Raw genomic sequence first — 21,497 nt, 5'->3', positions numbered from 1 at the left:
TTTTTGGGGTGCTCTTCTTTGACACTTGGTGGATTTCAATCCATGAGTCCAGGTTGTAATGATACAGCACCTCTGCACCAACCTTTTCTCAAGCTTCCATATTATCATTACCTTCAAACCAAAGACTGTCTCTCCTTTTCCAGTGCTTTCTATGAAGTGACTGTATATGTTTGATATATGCTTATTGCAGTATTAAGATTATTTGCTTTTATATATACCTCCTCCATTAGAGCATAAACTATTATTTATTCTTCTATTCCTAGCCCCTAACACAGTGACTAGTAAATAATAGGTGCTTAACAGATGTTTGTCAAAAAATATAAGAATGAATTGCTAAGAGTTTCTGACTTATGTGTTTCTTTCTTTGAAAAAATGAAAATAAACTGGTCTTTGAAGAACTCTGATTCATTAGTGAGCTTGAAAACCCAACACAATAAACAGATAGTGGAAGCTGAAGGACTATCCTTAAGGATGCATTTAAGGAGAAATGATGTGACAGAAGATTTGAAAGCAAAAAAGAATCTATCAGGAAGATAAGAAAGCAATTATTAAACAAAAATTAAGAAGCCGATCGCCCTCCTGAGTTTCTACCCCTTGGTAACATGATTGATTCACACTACTCAAAAGTGCTGAATAATTTGCTACATGCCATTGGAAAACTATGTAACTTACTACTAATAAAGCACCTCACTTCTTTTTACTGTCTTTCTTCATTTACCCAAGTCACTTCTTTTAAGTGGCATCTCTGATTTGCCTACAACACATTCATCTACGCTGATTGCTTGTACAAGAAAACAGTGCAACCCAGAAATGTCAGAGACTGAAAGGTTGTCTTCTTGCTGTGTAAGATTTACTGTGAACAGAGGGAGGATGCAGAAAAATGCTACAACCATTGCTCCAGGGACTATCTCTGCCAAACAGAGATATTATACTGACGAAATGATAATGGTGAAGTAGCTGTCAAACCAAATAATTAGAATATGGGCCCATAACACAGTAAAGTAGTCTTCATATATTTTATACAGTTTGTATTGTTCTATAGGTTGCTTGGAGTTTGTGTCCAGTGAAAATGGATTTAGAACAACCTGGGATACTTAGCAATAACAATGCACAAACACGTGTATACACACGAATGAAGCGTGCATTATTCAATAAAAGTGTTCCTGATACATCGCATGTAAACTGATTTTGTATGGTCAAATAATATCTTAAATGATCAAGGAATTGATTAAAGAAATATGAGATATTAGTTACAATAGGAGATCATTTTGAAATACATGTGAAATTTTAAATCATGTTCCATCAATAAACATATTACTTTTTTAAAAAGGGTTCATCATGCAGTGATTTCTCTAAAAAAATAATGCAAGAGTGATATCCTTATTAGTAACATTGGTAAATACGTTTTCAGCTGCCAGGCACTGCTTTTCAGGAACTTAGGGGCAGAATCTGTCACACATATAGACATCCAAATTAAATAGTCTAATGTGAGGACAATATTGAAATGACTGAGCATAGTCCCTCTGCTTGTTTTGTTTTGTTTCGTTTTGTTATTCAGATAGAGTCTTGCTTTGTTGCCCAGGCTGGAGTGCAGTGGTGTGATCATGGCTCACTACAGCCTCCAACTCCTGGGCTCAAGCGAACTTCTCCCTCAGCTTCTGATTTTGCACCTGCCCAACATGTTATTTATAAAGTTCCCACAATGTATTAGGGAAGATGCAAGACACACAATGCTGTCCCTACTTTCCAGAGGTTTTTCAGCAAATAGAATTACAACAAATGAGCCCCAGACTTTGTTGTTTTAACCATCAGTCAGTTGTGTGGTTAAGACCAGCATACAGATAAAGTTGCTGTCTCATCTAATCATGAATTGTAAATTAGGCATCTTTTTAATTTTTAAAATGAGCATTATCTCTTTCAGGGAGTTGTAATGCAAAGATAAGTGTAGAGCACTACTCAGTCAAATTACAGACACCTAATAGCTGAAAGATTTAATGCCAAGTTAGACTGCAACTAGGGAATACTTAGGACCCAAAAGAACTAAGCTCAATATTCTATTTAAATCATAGAATTTCGGAGCTGGGAACGAACCTTAAAATAATTTATTATTTCCCATTCTGTTGTGGGTGTGAATGGCTCATAAAAGAGATTAACTTTAGGCAACATAAAGATTATAATTTTATAGTTAAATTTCATATTAAAGGCATAATGAAAAATACATATTTAGACAGAATCTTGCTCTATCACCCAGGCTAGAGTGCAGTGGCCAATCTCCAGTCTTAGCTCACTACAACCTTTGCCTCCTAGGTTCAAGCAATTCTCCTGCCTCAGGCCCCCAAGTAGCTGGTGCATGCCACCATGCCTGGCTAATTTTTGTATTTTATTATTATTATTTTTTTTTAGTACAGATGGGGTTTCACCATGTTAGCCAGGCTGGTCTTGAACTCCTGGCCTAAAGTGGTCTTCCTACCTTGGCCTCCCAAAGCACTGGGATTACAGGCATGAGCCACAACACCCAGTCATAATGGAAATATTTTTAAATGGCACATCAAACCCATGACTTCATGAATATTTTTGCTTAGGAAAGAGCAAAGTAAAAAGTCAATTTAAAAAAATGAAAAAAAAAAAAAGGCTTATCCATGTTTCTGTGATACACTGTTTCCATTTCAAAATAAATGTGGCCCACCAGGTGTGGTGACTCATGCCTGTAATCCCAGCACTTTGGGATGCCAAGGCAGGCAGACAACCTGAAGTCAGGAGTTCCAAGACCGTCTTGGCCAACATGGTGAAACCCCATCTCTACTAAAAATACAAAAATTAGCTGTATGTGGTGGCATGCGCCTGTAGTCCCAGCTACTCGGGAGGCTGAGGCAGGAGAATTGCTTGAACCTGGGAGGCGGAGGTTGCGGTGAGCCGAGATCATGCCACTGCACTCCTGCCTGGGTGACAGGGCAAGGCTCTGTCTCAAAACATAAATAAATAAAAATAAAAAATAAATGTGGCCAGGCATGGCGGCTCAGGCATATGATTCCAGTACTTTGGGAGGCCCCGGCAGGAGAATCACTTGAGCCCAGGAGTTTGAATCCAGTCTGGACAATATAGCAAGACCATGTCTGTACAAAAAAAAAAAAAAAAAAAAAATAGCTGGGAGTGCTGGGTACACGCCTGTGGTCGTAGCTATTAAGGAGGCTAAGATGGGAGAATTGCTTGAGCCTGGGAGGTTGAGGCTGCAGTGAACAATGATTGCGCCCTTGCACTTTAGCATGGGCAGCAGAACAAGACCCTGATTCAAAAAAAAAAAAAGAAGGTTAAAAAAAAAACAAAAAACAACATAACATCATATGTAGTCATGGTCTAAATTGTGGAGGTAGACTATAAATGATAGAAGTTTGGATAAAACTGATTTATGCCAACTGCCTCATTTTATACATAAGAAAATATACATTATCAAAATAATTTCCTTCCCTACTGCCCAAATGAGCTTTCCTCTTCAGTTTTCAGATCTCAGCGTTATCAACTGTGCAGTCACCTAAGTATAATACTCTGGGATCATCTTTGATGCTTGCTTTTTTTTTATTTTCTCACTTCCTGTATTAAGTCAATCACTGCTGCTCAGGTTCAAGTCCTCATCATCTCCCATCTAACTCGTCTGAACAGGCTTATGCCCTCTGGACTGAAAATCTCTTTCTCAATCTTTTAAAATCTATTCTCACACTCTGCATTCTTCTCTTAAACACAAACATGCTCTTGTCTTCTTCTGCTTAGAGCACTTGCCTTGTTCGTATCATTTAGGGCCCTAGCAGGAACCAGCTGACATACTTAAATTGGAAAATTTGAATTTTTGATAAAGTGGCAATTTACGAAGGTGTGGCCAGAATAAAGTGAAATCGTAAGTGATGTGCATTGTGCTGGGCTAATAATATCAGGCCTGTTACCACCTTAAGCTGGAGGGAAGAAGGAGAAGGAGGAAGAGAAGGAGGAGGAGGAAGAGGAGGAGGAGGAAGAAGACAAAGAAAGGAGGAGGAGGAGAAGGAAGAAGAAGAAAGGAGGAGAAGGAAGAAAAAGAAGGGAGGAAGAGGAGGAGGAGAAGGGAGAAGTAGTAGAAAGGAGGAGGAGGAAGAAGAAGAAAGGAAGAGAAGGAGTAGGAGGAGAAGAAGGAGGAGGAGGAGGAAGAGAAGGAGGAGGAGGAAGAGGAGGAGGAGGAGGAAGAGGAGGAGGAGGAGGAAGAGGAGGAGGAGGAGGAAGAGGAGGAGGAGGAGGAAGAGGAGGAGTAGGAGGAGGAGGAGGAGGAGGAGGAGGAAGAGGAGGAGGAGGAGGAGGAAGGGTTATTGGAAGTTGTCAGTGTAAAGGTATGCTGACAGACCTGTTGCTCCAAGCAGCCAGCTGGAATTAGGCTGCAGGAAGGAATCCAAGGTTGTGAATATCCAGTTCTCCCTATTTTTCCTGTCTCAAGGTGCTCCAGTTTGGTCAAACAAAATTCAAATTCAGATGACAGGGAGCCCATTAATGAAATCCATAAAAGCCAGCTCCAGATCCGACTGCTATCCTTCGCTGTCTCCTTTGGTGGACAATGGGTGGAGGGTGGATCTGAGAGGGAGACAGGAGACAATACTCGGCCCTTTTTTTCCTTTTTAAAAATAAATTACAGTGGTGGCTCATGCCTGTAATCCTAGCACTTTGGGAGGCCGAGGTGGGCAAATCGCCTGAGGTCAGGAGTTTGAGACTAGCCTGGCCCATGTGGCAAAAACCCTGTCTCTACTAAAAATACAAAAATTAGCCAGGCATGGTGGTGGGCACCTGTAATCCCACCTACAAGGGAGGCTGGGGAGACTGAGGCAGGAGAATCACTTGAACCTGGGGCTGAGGGGGGCGGGGGCAGAGGTTGCAGTGAGCTGAGATCATGCCACTTCACTTCACTTCACTCCAGCCTCTAGCCTGGGTGAGAGAGCGAAAGTCCATCTCAAATAAAATAAAATAAATGAAAATCTCTTTTGTTAGCTTTCAAAGACCTTAACCACGTCTCTACAACACACTTTTCTAAGTGTAATCTGTTTCTCTTCCCATACTCTCTAGCTGTGTTCATCGTTTTTGAAACCACAAGTTTCTGCATTTTCTTTTATTTTCTTGAACTCCCTTTCTGCATCTCTACCAGATTTCTCCATCTTTCAGATCTCGATCCAAATGCTATCTCCTTTTATAGCCCTGTGAATTCATCCATCCAAATTGCTGGCTCTCCAGTATCCTTCAATACTGGAAGCTCTTCAATACTGCTGGCTCTTCAGTATCCAGTATGACCTTCAAGTCATATATCAAGGCGCACCTCTCATTTGACTCTGAACAAGGAGGTCTAACTTCATGAAATCTCTGGGAAAAGGGTAAGGGGTAGAATGTTTTATGGGTGGAATAAATAATGACTGGCTTGAAAAAAATGCTTTCTTTCCTTTGAAGCCTCTCTTGTGGGCTTTTTTTTTTTTTACTATTGCGGGACATGAGAACAAGGTTAGGGATTAAGGAAAAAATGAGAGATCAGGCTGTTTAGGCTTCTCTTTTAAAATAGAAAAGAAGAAAAAAGAAGGAGGAGGAGGAGGAGGAATAGGTGGTGCAGGAGGAATAGAAACAGGAGGAGGAGGAATCACGCTGGTGGCCTAACCCTTGTTCTTAAGGGTAAGATTTCAAAACCCTGTTCTCAATTTCCCTTTTCTTGCTCAAAGTTAACATTTAGCAGGATTACCAGAGCATGGCCAATATATGCACAAGGGACTGGGATTTGGGAGTGAGGTTTGTGGATCTCAAACTGTTAGGAACAGCTTTACTTCTTGCAGGCGAAGGCACATGTGGACACGTGGAGAGAGTAACAGTTTTGGCAGCACTATGAGATGACCTCGGTCACTGTGCTAGTGAAATTCCAGTTTGCTAAGGCTAAGTATTTCTGGGACCAGGACATGCTCACTCGTGACACTGTAGCTGCAAAAGCAGCTGTATGCCTTGAGGCATAGAGTAAGCAAGATTTTGATTTTTGCTAAGGATAAATATTCATCGGCGGGCGCAGACTAGGCCTATCTAGGGATGTCAGGCTTGGATAGCAGCTAAACTTCTGCTTTCAAGGATTCACATTATCATACAATTGTTTGCAATGAGAAAGGGTCTGATAGAGAGAATATAATATTACAGGGACAGATATTTCATTTGAGGCCAGGGCCAACCATTCAAGAATCTCAAACAATATTCTGTACCTCCCACGGGGTTAGCTAATCCAAGATTTGGGATCCTAATCACCTCTCTTTCTTCCTTTTTTTGTAGAGAGGGTTTTGTCATGTTGCCGTAGCTAGTCTTGAACTTCTGGGCTCAAGTCATCTGCCTGCCTCGGCCTCCCAAAGTGCTGGGATTACAGGCATGAGCACCCACTCCTGGCCTCTTTGTTTCCTTATCAGAAATATAAACAAGCATCATTCTCTTGATGATTCTTTCCTTCCATTTTACCCCCAAAGTATTTTGGTTTACATTTCTATCATAGCATTCATCAGAGTCAAACATATATTATAACTGAACATATTCAGATGAACCAGAAAGTGAGGGTATTATTTGCTGACACAAAGGAAGTCTTAATAAATGTTTGTGGAAGGGAATTATGAGACTTGCTCCAGATCACATTCACATCTTATAATTTCCTACTCAACAATCTTTCTACTATTGCATACTTACTGTGATGAACTGAATGTTTGTGTCCCCCCAAATTTACATACTGAAGCCCTATTAAAGCAATGGCATTAGGAGGTGGGGCCCTTGGAAGTAATTTGGCTTCGATGAGGCCACGAGGGTGGCGCCCTCACGCCCTTATAAGAAAGCAAAGAGACTCCAGATCTTTCTCTCTTTGCCATGTAATAATACAAAGGAAGGTGGCTGTCTGCAAGCCAGAGAGAGGGTCCTCACCAGAAAATGAATCTGCTAGTTCCTGGATCCTACACTTTTTAGCCTCCAGAACTGTGAGAAATAAATGCTTGTTTATACCACCCAGTTTATGGTATTTTGTTATAATAGCCCAAACTGACTTACGATTCTATGGAATTACTTAGAATACTTCCAGATCTAAACTTTTCAAACAACTTTTCACATGAATATATGTTATTTCTCAGCACAGCTAAAAAAAATTTATGATTTTTAACTTTTGTTAGTTTATTTACTGAATTAGTACAATACTTCAAGAGAATGTGCCCCAGTGCTAAATAGTAAATGGTTATTTATTGCAAATGTTTCCCCAGTCAAAGATGTTACAGTCTAAAAAGGAAAGCAATGGGCACAGTCAGGCTGCTGGTAAGGTAAGAATAAATGGCTTATTGTTTATTTTTACCCTTTATTTTTTAATTTTTATTTTATTTATTTATTTGTTTTTCAGTCAGAGTCTTGTTCTGTCACCTAGACTAGAGTGCAGTGACACAATCTCAGCTCACTGCAACCTCCGCTTCCTGGGTTCAAGTGGTTCTCCTGACTCAGCCTTCTGAGTAGCTGGGATTACAGGGACCTGCCACCACCCCTGGCTAATTTTTGTATTTTTAGTAGAGATAAGGTTTTGCCATGTTGGCCAGGCTGGTTTTGAACTCCTGACCACAAGTGATCCACCTGCCTTGACCTCCCAATGTGCTGGGATTACCGATGTAAGCCACTGTACCAGACCTATTTGTACCCTTTAATCTTGATTTATAGATACAGATTTGATGATTTCATGTTTCTTCTTTTACTATGAACTCTTGAAGGCTGCTATATTTCCTGCTTCCTTGAAGGTGTCATGAATGAGAATCTGGAGTATTTTAAACCATAAGGATAGATGTAGAAGACAGCTTTCAGAGTTCTTTCATGATGACTTCTTTTTTGGCCCGTCCCCGCCACAAGAGTGCCTTGGTATGTTTCCCTGTAGCTATGGTGTGCTGTGGCCCTTGCCCCATATACAATCATCCTCTAGGCAACACTATTTTGTTACAGGGACAGGAAGCAGAGGAAATATACCTGCAGAGAGAAAATCAAAATAGACAAGCAAAAAGAAACAGAGATGAGAGGCAGATGAAGAATTCCTCTAGCTCAGGCCTTTCTGAGGCCCCACTCATTCATTCCCACCCTTGAGCTCTGTGAGACATCCTGTGTCTTTACCCTAAATTCTTTATTTTGATCAAATCATCTTGGTTGCTTTTTTTCCCCTGTAATGAAAGTGTCCTCACTAACACATTAGATGGCAAGTAGCTAACAGAAGAGTCACAGAATGTATAATAAAATCCAGGAAATCAAATCTCTAACAATTTTAAGAGGCTTGTTCCTGTGCTTAGCTTTGTCTGAGCACACCATGCTCCACTCCATGTTTTTAAAAAGCAATACAAAAATTTTACTTCCAGTTATTGAAGTCCTCTTATGCCAAAGATTCTTCGTACAAAATCTAATGAAAAATCTTAAGGTTAAGGTTAATTTTGAGAGGGTGATGGTTTCCTGCTTACATGAAGTTCTGTGTATCTCAAGGTTTGGGCATTATTTTCAAGGTGAGCCACGTTATTTCATTTAGCCATCTCTTGCCCAAACATTTTAACTTACTTTAGGGCTTAAATGATTTCACGCAAAAAGACTGATCTTGAGGTTTAACTTGTAATATCATTATGTGGATGTAATCAATGGATATAAGCAATGGTTTTTTGGTGATGCCTTCAAGTAGATAATCTTAAATAAAGTCTAGATAATCTTCAGCAATCATACATTGGATACAAATTATGCATACGATCCCAGATACCAGAAATATAAAAATAAGGATTAATATGGAAATAGCTGTTACAACATGATGTCATCATTGCTATAACATTGTTGCTGAGGACAGCATTCTGAGTGACTCACCCTGACAGGATGGCAGGAAATATTTGCCTGGTATCAAATATATATGCGGTTGAATAGCTCTGCCAGGCAGAGGGCATGAATAGTCATATGCTTTTTGGGAATAGTGAGACTTTTCCCAAGAGTAGGGTGTGGAAGAATGGGAACAGTGAAAAATTAAACTTGCTGTAGTGGTTTTTGAACATTATCACTTGAATATTTCCTAAAATAATTTTGAAAAGCTATGCATCTCCTTTTGCATCTTTAAGTTCATATCTAAGACTTTTGCTATACATTTACATTTCTAACATATTTTATGTTGTAGATGTGCTTTAAATGTAATAGCAGGAAATTCTGAAGATGTAAATTGAGCTCCTTAAAACTACAGAAATTGTCTTTCATTTAATCTAAAGGACAAAGCCAGTTGGGCTGTCTGTCCAGTCAATGAAATCAGAATTTTCTTTTGAGAAGTTTAACTTTATTGTCCAACTCAAATAGAAATGTTAAAAAATGTCCTAGCACAATCATCTCTATTGATTGTGATTTCTAATTCTAAGGGGTGAGAAGAGAAAGGAAGAAGAGGGAGAAGGGAGGAGAGAGAAGGGAGAAGGTGAGGGATGGAGAAGAGAAAGAGAAAAGAAGAAGGAGGAAAAAGGGGAGGGAGAAGAAGAGAAGCGGAGGGGAGGGGAAGGGGAAAGGGAGAGGGAGGGGGAGGGGAGGGGAAGGGGAAGGGGAGGAGAGGAAAGGGAAGGGAAGGGAAATACAGAAACTTGGTAAAGGTTTATCTCCTGCTCCTTTTTCCATATTGTTTGTCTCAAATCTCATCTTTTGCTACTTAAGTTTCCTTTTTGGGTGCTTCAGTCTCTGACTGTCCCTCTCCTCCCTTCTTCCAGGGCATATTCCTCCATCACCCAACCCAGTTTGGAGATAAGGAAAAGGATATTTGAGAAAGAGGAAATGACAAAGAGGGCACAGCAGGCTGGTGCACCTTCCTCAATCAGATCCCTTTCAGAAGAGAATATATGACATTTGAGCATCTGCAAAATGATTCCCTAGAACTATCTGGGCCACATCCACTTATGAGGTCACTGAGGCCTGAGAGTAAGGATCTGAAGACCTTGAGGAGGGTGAACATTTGGGTCTGCCTAGCCACCTGCTGGGCTGGTCTGCTTCCTTTGAGGGACTCCTTCTCTCTCTCTTTCTCTCTTTTTAATTTATTTTATTTTATTTTTAGAGAGACAGGGTCTTGCTTTGTCACCCAGGCTGCAGTGGCACAATCACAGCTCATTGCAGCCTTGACCTCCCAGGCTCAAGCAATCCACTCACCTCTGCCTCTGGAATAGCTGGGACTACAGGCATGTATCACCATGCCTGGCTAATTTTTGTATTTTTTTGTAGAGATGGGGTTTTGCTATGTTGCCCACAGTAGTCTTGAGCTAAAGATCCCTCACCTTGGCCTCCCAAAGTGTTGGGATTACAGGTATGAGCCACTGCACCCAGCCTGAGGGAATCCTTCTCTTGAGTGCAACCTGTAAGAACTTCATTATCTTGGTCCTAAGAGCAGGTGTGGATCAAATGACTCAAAGGTCACTAAGACTAACAAAAGTCTTGGGTGATAATTGTTTTTGGCAGTCACAGGGAAAAAAGTCCTTTGTTTGGAGACTAGGGAAATTAGAAGAGAAGGCATGAAGGAAAGGGAAAATGACAATGAGAGGGTAATCAGAGGGTTAGAGACAGATATTATCTTGGACCTAACCCACTTCTATTAGGTACTAGAGACGAAGACTTGAGTCACTCATAGATCGAGTATCACAACAAGGTAGTTTAAAAATATGAAAGTGCTCCTATTTTTTTGCAATTACTCATTTCTCTCATATTTTATCAACCTCCTTCCTTCCTGGTCCAGTTCATCTATCTTGGGCAAATTTCATAAATTTATGGTCACTTTTAATGATTAAAACTTAGTCCAATCCACTTTAAGGCTGCCAAATAAAACCAAATTCCAGCCTCTATTTGATGCCTACCCTTTCCTCATGGCAGGCTGCAGATTTGTACAAGGCTGCTGCCTCGAGCAAGGAAAATGGGGAAGGTTATGTTTTGGCTCTGAAGCATGCCCCTCTCTTTCGTCAAGGCTTAGCTGTAAGGTGTAGACACAGAGAAGAGATGGAAACAGAGGCTGCAAACTTGTTTGGTAACTTGTTACTTGTCAATGGTAGGGAGGTGTCTTCTATTGCAGTGGGTTAATGTAGTTCTGACTTTTTGGCTTGACTTTTCTATTGTTGTGGCCTTCATGGTGACAGTGTAATGATTTCATGTGTGTGTGTGTGTGTGTCTAAATCAATTTCACTTGGGACCCTTCTATCATTGGATGTCTTTTGATATACTATGGTACACTAATAGTTTGGTTATTTGTTGCCACTCAAACCTCATGTTGAATTGTAATCCCCAGTGTTGGAGGTGGGGCCTGGTGGGAGGTGTTTGTGTTATGGGAGCAGATCCCTCATGACTTGGTGCTGTTCTTACTGTACTGAGTGAGGTCTCACCAGATCTGGTCGTTTAAAAGTGTGTGGCACTTCCCCCCTACTCTCTCTCTCCTGCTCCTGTTTTCACCATGTGACGTGCAAGCTCCCGCCTTGCCTTCTGCCATGAGTAAAAGCCTCCTGATGCCTCCCCAGAAGCAGATGCTGGTGCTATGCTTCCTATATAGCCTGCAGAACCGTGAGCCAATTAAACATCTTTTTAAATAAATGACCCAGTTTCAGGTATGTCTTTGTAGTGATGCAACAATAGCCCAATACACCTTTTAAAGGAAAGGTAGCTGTGTCTACCTTCAGCCCAACCCTGCCCCTACTGCCCTCTCCAGGAAGAGCAGCATCACCTCACCTGAATGAGCACTGCCTGAACAATCCTACAGTTCCAATTTATCTCTATTTTCCATGTTTCCTCAAATGGACTGAAAGTAAACTCCAGCTTCCACAACTTCCGTGGATCTGCATAACTGAGACACAGTACAATTTCCTCCCTCCCTCCTTTCCCTCCTTTCCCCACAGTACAATTTTCTGCCTTCCCAGGTACATATTACGCCATGGTCTTTATTATTATTATTATTATAATCAAACTTTAAGTTCTGGGTTACATCTGCAGAACGTGCAGGTTTTTTACACAGGTATACATGTGCCATGGTGGTTTGCTGCACCCATCAACCCGTCATCTAGGTTTTAAGCCTTGCAGGCATTAGGTATTTGTCCTAATGCTCTCCCTCCCCTTTCCCCCGATCCCCCAACAGGCCCTGGTGTGTGATGTTCCCCTCCCTGCGTCCATGTCTTCTCATTGTTCAACTCCCACTTATGGTGAGAACATGCGGTGTTTGGTTTTCTGTTCCTGTGTTAGTTTGCTAAGAATGATGGTTTCCAGCTTCATCCACATCCCTGCAATGGGCATGAACTCATTTATTTTTATGGCTACAGAGTATTCCATACCACAGTCTTTTTAAGACTTGCTGGGACAGAATACTCTAGTGGCCATCTACTTTCAAAACATTAAGCCAAAAATTGTCTTTACACTCCTAGAAATGTTCTTTACACTGTACTCTCTCTGACGCAGCTCCAGGAGATTTTTGTAGATTTTGCGCCTGTTTTCTAGGCATCATCAATCTAAACTAGTGGTTCTTTTGGAGCCTTTCCATCACCGGTTTTGGGTAGTGCTGGTGATGGTATCTTCCTCTCCTTCCCCATTTCTTCTCCCAGGAAAGAGGAAAAACTTCTCACCAAAGATACCGCACTATTCCAAAGACAATAACTTCAAAAACTCTCATCCTCCTTTCTTTCCAGTTGTCTCCTAGTATAGAATGGGAAGAGGAAAGATATGTTTCAACAGAGATGGTTCTGCTTCCTTTTCTGAGCCTCAGGGATTTGTGTCTGACCCCAATTATTAGTAGTCTTTGGTAGTTTATAGAAGATGTGTTACTTGGACCTCTTATTTGAGGGGTGTAGCCAATTTTACTCAATTCCTTGTGATGCTTGTGTATGAGGGATTGATACTATTAGAGTTCTTATGTGTTTGGTAAGACAATAAAAACGACTATATCTAAGCTTTACACCTCAAATAATGATGCTACCCTTTATACCTCAGGCTGCAAAGGTAGATTCCAGGATATAGAAATTATAAGCACTAATATCTCATATGTTAAGGTCAAAGTAGTTAGAGAAATATTCAGCTGGAAAGTCTAACAAATGGTTGAAAGCATAGTATGGATCTGGAGCTTGGAAAAATATTTCAGTAAGAGAGAGACCTGACTTGAAGGCATTTACACCTAGATGCCACTTAAAACCTTGTAAATGAATGACAGCTATGGAGAATGTGTAAAGGAGGAAGAAAAGTGGATGGAGAGGCAAACCCTGGGGAATCTAAATAAGTTACTGGAAGAAAATACTTGAAAAAACAGGGAGACAGAAAAAAAATTGAGGTTAAGAGAAGATGGACAAAGAAAGAGGGAAAGCGTAAATAGGAGTAGAGTCTGGCAAAGAAAGAAGGTAAGAAGCAAAGAGAAAGGAACACGTAAAATTAAAGAAAATGAGAGAAATAGAAGAGAGCAAGAGAGGTGGCTCTGTTGGGCTGTGGCATAGTGCCACCAATACTTGCCCAAGGGTCCTCTCAATAACTTCCATATGATAGGCTTCAACATGAATCTGGAGAAACTGAAATTTAGAATTCTTTTGGAACGCTTTTGCTGGGGGTGTGAAAATGACAGCTTGCTTATATATTATGAAAGTAAACTTTTTGTGCCAACTTGGCTAGGCTATGATGTCCGATTGTTTGGTCAGACACTAGTCTAGAGGTTGCTGTGGAGGTAGTTTTCAGACGTGATTAAGCTTTATAAGCAGTTGACTTTAATTAAGGCAGATGGCCCTCCACAACAGGGATGGGGGCGGGGACCTCAAGCGCAGACTGGGATTTCCTTATGAAGAAAGGGTTCTGCCTCAAGACTGAGATGCAAACACTCTGTCAGAGTTTCCTGCCTGGTGGTTTGCCCTGCAGATTTTAGACTCAGACTGGACCATCAACTCTTACTTGGATTTCTAATCTGCTGGTCTGCCTTACAGGTTTCAAGCTTGCCACTCCCCACAACTGCATGAGACAACTCCTTAAATCCCTCTCTCTCTTTCTCTGTCTGTCTCTGTCTCTATCTCTATATCCTATTTTTTTGTGTGTTTTTCTGGAGAAGCCAGACAAATACACGTGTGTATTCAGCATACAACTAGTATTTCACCTAGTGGTTTATGTATCTGCTTCTTTCCCTAGATTACAAAGTTCTTAAAGTCTAGACTGCTTCTCATTCATGTTTGTGTTCACATTGTCTAGCATAGAATTGTAGGCTCATAAAAACTAATTAAAGAATTAATAATGAATAAGATAGTCTTTTTTTTTTTTTTCTGGAGTCTCACTTTGTCACCCAGGTTGGAGTGTGGTGGTGTGACCTCAGCTCACTGCAACCTCTGCCTCCCAGGTTCAAATGATTCTACTGTCTCAGTCTCCCAAGCAGCTGGGATTACAGGCATATGCCACCATACTAGGCTAATTTTATTTTTTTTTAAATTTTGGGCAGAGATGGGGTTTCCTCATGTTGGCCAGGCTGGTTTTGAACTCCCGACCTCAGGTGATCTGCCCGTCTTGGCCTCCCAAAGTGCTGGGATTACAGTTACGAGCCACTGCGCCCGGACCAAGATAGTCTTAATAGATTAAAAATATCACTTTTTTTTCTAATGAACACCATAGTTCTATAATAACCTTGCTATAATTGCTGTTATCAAGATAGCTGTCTGCTTATTCACATGATTGCAGGCTGGAGATCTGAAGAGAATTAATCAGGCGGGATGTACAATTTGACATCAAGGAAAACAGTGAATTATCCTTTGCTCTGTGACATGTTTGGTGTTGCAGCAGACCTGAATTTCTGACCACAAACTCAGGTGTTCAAGATATGACGTATTTCTTTAATTTCTAAAAATGTTATTAAATCTTTTAGTGAGCCCTTATCTTGCTGAGTTCATGAAAGCCAATCACATTCATTACCTGGATTACTTGGAACCCATACTAGGAATGAGAAAATGGGTAATGGGTAGAAAAGATCCAGGACCCTTAGTGGTGCTGTTGATTGTCAGGGTCTTTGAGTCTTACACGAGCCCAGCCTGCAGAGTTCCTTCATGCAGATGCAGCAGCTCTTAGTCCCTGTTTTGCATATGCTCAGTACATGGGATGCTTGGGCTAAAACATTAGTGCCAGGAGTCCTGCCTCCCTATGTGATATGGTTTAGCTGTGTCTCCACCCAAATCTCACCTTAAATTGCAATAATTCTCATGTGTCATTGGAGTGACTTGGTGGAAGGTAATTGAATCATGGGGGTGAGTTTTTCCCATGCTGTTCTCATGATAGTGAATACATCTCACAAGATCTAATGGTTTTATAAAGGGGAGTTCCCCTACACAAGCTCTCTTGCCTGCTGCCATGAAAGACACACCTTTGGCGGCCTGGCACAGTGGATCATGCCTGTAATCCCAGCACTTTGGGAGGCTGAGGTGGGTGGATTACGAGGTCAGGAGTTTGAGACCAGCGTGGTCAAGATGGTGAAACCCTGTCTCTACCAAAAATAATAAAAAAAATTTAGCCACGCATGGTGGCAGGTGCCTGTAATCCCAGCTACTCGGGAGGCTGAGGCAGAAGAATCACTTGAACCCAGGAGGTGGAGGTTGCAGTGAGCTGAGATTGTGCCACTGCATGCAACAGGGTGAGACTCCGTCTCAAAAAAAAAAAAAAAAAAAGAAAGAAAAACAGGCTTTGCTTCTCTTTTGCCTTCTACCATGATTGTGAGGCCTCCCCGGCCATATGAAACTGTGAGTCCATTAAACTTCTTTCCTTTATAAATTACGCAGTCTTGTTATGTCTTCATTAGCAGTGTGTGAACAGGCTAATACACCGTGTAGGTGAAGAAAGAATTTCCTTTGCCGTTCTGCTATCTTCCTTAGGCGCCACCAGTAATGGCAAATCTAGCCCCTCATCTCTTTTTAGTCTGTGGGTAATGTGTATATATATTTCATATTTTTTTTATTATACTTTAAGTTCTAGGGTACATGTGCACATCCTGCAGGTTTGTTACATATGTATACATGTGCCATGTTGGTGTGCTGCACCCATTAACTCGTCATTTACATTAGGTATATCTCCTAATGCTATCCCTCCCCACTACCCCCAGCCCACAACAGGCACCAGTGTGTGATGCTACCCTTTCCCTGTCCAAGTGTTCTCATTGTTCAATTCCCACCTATGAGTGAGAACATGCGGTGTTTGGTTTTTTGTCCTTGCGATAATTTGCTGAGAATGATGGGTCATGGCTGCATAGTATTCCATGGTGTATATTGCCACATTTTCTTAATCCAGTCTATCATTGTTGGACATCTGGATTGGTTCCAAGTCTTTGATATTGTGAATAGTGCCGCAATAAACATACGTGTGCATGTGTCTTTATAGCAGCATGATTTATATTCCTTTGGGTATATACCCAGTAATGGGATTGCTGGGTCAAATGGTATTTCTAGTTTTAGATCCTTGAGGAATCGCCACACTGTCTTCCACAATGGTTGAACTAGTGTACAGTCCCACCAACAGTGTAAAAGTGTTCCTATTTCTCCACATCCTCTCCAGCACCTGTTGTTTCCTGACTTTTTTTTTTTTTTTTTTTTTTTGAGACGGAGTCTCACTCTGTCGCCCAGGCTGGAGTGCAGTGGCGCAATCTCGGCTCACTGCAAGCTCCGCCTCCTGGGTTCACGCCATTCTCCTGCCTCAGCCTCTCCGAGTAGCTGGGACTACAGGTGCCCGCCACCACGCCCGGCTAATTTTTTGTATTTTTTAGTAGAGACGGGGTTTCACCGTGGTCTCGATCTCCTGACCTCGTGATCCGCCCGCCTCGGCCTCCCAAAGTGCTGGGATTACAAGCGTGAGCCACCGCGCCTGGCCGTTTCCTGACTTTTTAATGATGGCCATTCTAACTGGTGTGAGATGGTATCTCATTGTGGTTTTGATTTGCATTTCTCTGATGGCCAGTGATGATGAGCATTTTTTCATGTGTCTTTTGGCTGCATAAATGTCTTCTTTTGAGAAGTGTCTGTTCATATCCTTTTCCCACTTTTGATGGGGTTGTTTATTTTTTTCTTGTAAATTTGTTTGAGTTCTTTGTAGATTCTGGATATTAGCCCTTTGTCAGATGAGTAGATGGCAAAAATTTTCTCCCATTCTGTAGGTTGCTTGTTCACTCTGATGGTGGTTTCTTTTGCTGTGCAGAAGCTCTTTAGTTTAATTAGATCCCATTTATCAATTTTGGCTTTTGTTGCCATTGCTTTTGGTGTTTTAGACATGAAAGGTCCTTGCCCAGGCCTATGTCCTGAATGGTATTGCCTAGGTTTTCTTCTAGAGTTTTTATGGTTTTAGGTCTAACACTTAAGTCTTTAATCCATCTTGAATTAATTTTTGTATAAGGTGTAAGGAAGGGATCCAGTTTCAGCTTTCTACATATGGCTAGCCAGTTTTCCCAGCACCGTTTGTTAAACAGGGAATCGTTTTTTGTTAAATAGGGAATTGTTTCCCCATTTCTTGTTTTTGTCAGGTTTGTCAAAGATCAGATAGTTGTAGATGTGTGGTATTATTTATGAGGGCTCTGTTCTGTTCCATTGGTCGATATCTCTGTTTTGGTACCAGTAGCATGCTGTTTTGGTTACTGTAGCCTTATAGTATAGTTTGAAATCAGGTAGCGCAATGCCTCCAGCTTTGTTCTTTTGGCTTGGGATTGACTTGGCAATGCGGGCTCTTTTTTGGTTCCATATGAACTTTAAAGTAGTTTTTTCAAATTCTGTGAAGAAAGTCATTGGTTGCTTGATGGGGATGGCATTGAATCTATAAATTACCTTGGGCAGTATGGCCATTTTCATGATACTGATTCTTCCTATCCATGAGCATGGAATGTTCTTCCATTTGTTTGTATCCTCTTTTATTTAATTGAGCAGTGGTTTGTAGTTCTCCTTGAAGAGGTCCTTCATGTCCCTTGTAAGTTGGATTCCTAGGTATTTTATTCTCTTTGAAGCAATTGTGAATGTGAGTTCACTCATGATTTGGCTCTCTGTTTGTCTGTGATTGGTGTACAAGAATGCTTGTGATTTTTGTACATTGATTTTGTATCCTGAGACTTTGCTGAAGTTGCTTATCAGCTTGAGGAGATTTTGGGCTGAGACGATGGGGTTTTCTAGATATAAAATCATGTCATCTGCAAACAGGGACAGTTTGACTTCCTCTTTTCCTAATTGAATACCCTTTATTTCCTTCTCCTGCCTGATTGCCCTGGCCAGAACTTCCAACACTATGTTGAATAGGAGTGGTGAGAGAGGGCATCCCTGTCTTGTGCCAGTTTTCAAAAGGAATGCTTCCAGTTTTTGCCCATTCAGTATGATATTGGCTGTGGGTTTGTCATAAATAGCTCTTATTATTTTGAGATACGTCCCATCTATACCTAATTTATTGAGAGTTTTTAGCATGAAGGGCTGTTGAATTTTATCGAAGGCCTTTTCTGCATCTATTGAGATAATCATGTGGTTTTTGTCTTTGGTTCTGTTTATATGCTGGATTACGTTTATTGATTTGCATATGTTGAACCAGCCTTGCAGCCCAGGGATGAAATTTCACATATATACATATATATACATACACAAACTTCATATATATATAATAAACTTCATATATATATATGTAAACTTCATATATATATAAATTTCATATATATATATATACATTTTATATATATATATGCCCTCAAAAAGGCTCCTAACATAATCCGAAAAGTAAACTTCAGGCTTTATACTAAAAAAAGAAGAGCAATTCTTGTTAGGTAGCTCCTCCTGTCTGCCCAGATAAATAAATCCATAAAGCAGCAAAATACTAAAGTTTCCTGCATATAATGTGGAGTGAAAGAAAAAAATAGCAAAGGAAATATTGCAGAAAATGTTTTTGCTACGGTATATTTCATTTAGCAACTAAAGGCATCACTTACCTTATTGGTACTTTTCTGTTTGCAAGAAAACACAAGACTGCAACTGTGATATGAGTCATCAGGAATGCTAATCCAATACCCAGGATAGTCCATATACCTGGAATTTTAAACCAAAGAAAAAGATAAATATGCAGTGAAATATATTAGAGACCACCCCAAACCAAGCCATTTTTTTAGTCATAATGTCACCTACTATTCTGAGCATACATGAAATCTGTAGTAGGAGGATTAAACTTGATATGGCATCGATTTCCTTTCCATCCTTGTCTACATCTGGAAATGAGATAAAATGAAATAGTTGGAAAAAAGGAAAGTGAAAAGATATTTGAACAGAACTGGCATGGGATAAAATCATGAATGTCAATAAATAATGAGATACTAGGAACATGGATAACTTTGATAAAAAACCAAAAACATTAAGCCAAAGCAAAACCAAAATTAAATCGTATGATTTTCATATCGTTGTGTAAGATAATTTTCTTAAATATTCATCTTCTTGACTTTATAAGGTAGAAACATGGTTTCCACATCTTTCCTTGTTTTTAAAAATTGACTTATTTTTCACCAGTGTCAAACATTACTTTACTTTATGCATCATTTGCCTCAAATCCAAAAGGCGGCGCATTTTTCTATAGTGAAGAGATTCAAGTCATTTCAGAGTACCAATGGAGCAGATTCAAATTTTACATTACCATAAATACAAACCAGAGAACACATTTATTTCTCATTACAAAGGGATAATCCTTCAAGCGTTTAGATTTGGAAACAGGTTAGTAATCTCATTTGATGTACTAGTAAAATCTCAGACACTTACTAGGGTTCCATCACCTTTGTTTTATTTAGGGATGTACATGATGAAACTTTTAACACTGGTTCGGATGGTCTTGAGAAAGTTAAGAATGAAATAGTATTTTCTGCCTCTAAGGGGTAAGGTTTATTGCTAAGCAGTAAATGTATTGAAATTGTTCTGGTAGTATCTGAAAGTTCATGTACACACACTTGTTTAACAGCAGTAACAGGATACAAATTATGAAGGGTTTGGTCAAATTTCCTGCCAACTTCACAGTACGTGCTACAAAATAGGATGAAAATGTAGCTTTCGAATGAGTGTATAAAAACTGAGTGTTAGAAGCAATGCTTCTTCAGCACAACGTATTGAATTTTCACTTAATCTCTTTAAAATTTGAAAATTTGTATGCTCAAAAGTAATTCCTTCACGAAAGCAATCAGCTTCTTTAAATATAAAAAGCTTAGAAGTTCATGGAGGCCTATCAGAATGCCTTTCTTTCTTTAGCAAATATTATTTTAAAAGTAGAAATGGAAGACAATTTCATTGTTTTAACGTTTCTGCAATTCAAATTAAAATAAATTAGAATTGTGAGAGATTGGGGTATTTGTTTTTTTCCCTCACAATCCTTAAGATGTATTCCTTGTCAGTCCTCATTTGACCTTGTGAATCCTACTTGTCAATCTTTCACACGTGCACACACTGGTACGATCTAGAGATGGGGATACATTTTCACTCTGAGTTAATTCAATTCCTTTAAATGTTGAAAGTGCCACTTTCCTGGCAACAGGGCTACAGTAATCATCTTGGACAAATAGTACACATTTGAATGTGCCTATTGAAAAATTTTAGTGGAAAACTGTCTTGGATTATCAGTTAAAAAATAATGGAGAAACCCAAGACATATGGAGAAAGAATATGAATGCTGTCTGTCTGTCTATCTACCTACCTACCTATAATTCTTTCATTCTATCTTCTATCCATCTATTATCTATATTGCCTATTTATCTAAATATATTTATATTTATATATAAAACCTGGTGATGAATAAATAGAGTACTGAGTGGCCTTGTGACAGTTCTATGGAGAGTTCAACTAGACTGAAATAATTCTTATGTTAATTTTACAGAAAATACACATAGAATGAGGGATAAAACAAAAAATAAAGATAGAAAATTTGCTCTTATATTGACAAAAGTTTGCCTATAAAAATAAAAACAACAGAAAGATTTGGTGGAAAATAAATCTTATCCTCCATTTAGAGGCCCAGGATATTCTCCAATTCGGAACTTTGTAAAGACCTGCCCATTCTAGTGTTAGAAGTTTTATTATGTATGTTTCTAAATAAAACAAAAGAATTGGAATCTTCATAGGGATCTTCCCTCCAATAGCTATGGAAATATATACTACTAATTGATTGACTGATTTTCCACAGAACAGTTATGCTATAGAACAAATTAAAGTAATATCATCCTAACAGTTAACATGAGAAAATAATAGGAAATAAACTACTGTAAGGGTCAAAAGTAGTTTCAAAATACATTGAATTTTAGTTATTTTTGGCCAAGGAAAACTTGAATTTAATAAGTATGATTTATTTGTATCTTTATTTGTTGTGTATTTACATAACAAACTGTTATAAAAAACGATTTTAGAGGAAAATGAATACACTACCCGCAAAAAATTTCCACTTCAGTTTTTTTTGTGTGTGTATCAGCCTGCCATCTTGAAACAAAATGATTTCCATACATGTTTTCAAGAGAATTTACCTTCTAT

General features: G+C 39.7%; 1 protein-coding gene across 1 annotated transcript in view; it reads right to left on the bottom strand.

Moving 5' to 3' along the window:
- MALRD1 (MAM and LDL receptor class A domain containing 1) overlaps positions 1–21,497 on the bottom strand; it is a 690,246-nt gene that overhangs the window by 23,232 nt on the left and 645,517 nt on the right. The window contains exons 45-46 of the mRNA XM_063611006.1: positions 19,128–19,207; positions 18,935–19,031 (exon numbers count right to left, since the gene is read on the bottom strand). Of these exons, the coding sequence (XP_063467076.1) occupies positions 18,935–19,031; positions 19,128–19,207 (177 nt within the window). The remainder of the gene's footprint in view (positions 1–18,934; positions 19,032–19,127; positions 19,208–21,497) is intronic.

The sequence above is a fragment of the Symphalangus syndactylus genome, chromosome 10 (assembly GCF_028878055.3).
Source record: "Symphalangus syndactylus isolate Jambi chromosome 10, NHGRI_mSymSyn1-v2.1_pri, whole genome shotgun sequence".
In the NCBI taxonomy this organism is placed as follows: domain Eukaryota; kingdom Metazoa; phylum Chordata; class Mammalia; order Primates; family Hylobatidae; genus Symphalangus; species Symphalangus syndactylus.
The sequence above is the reverse complement of the archived record's forward strand: the minus strand, read 5'-3'. Positions and strand labels throughout refer to the sequence as shown.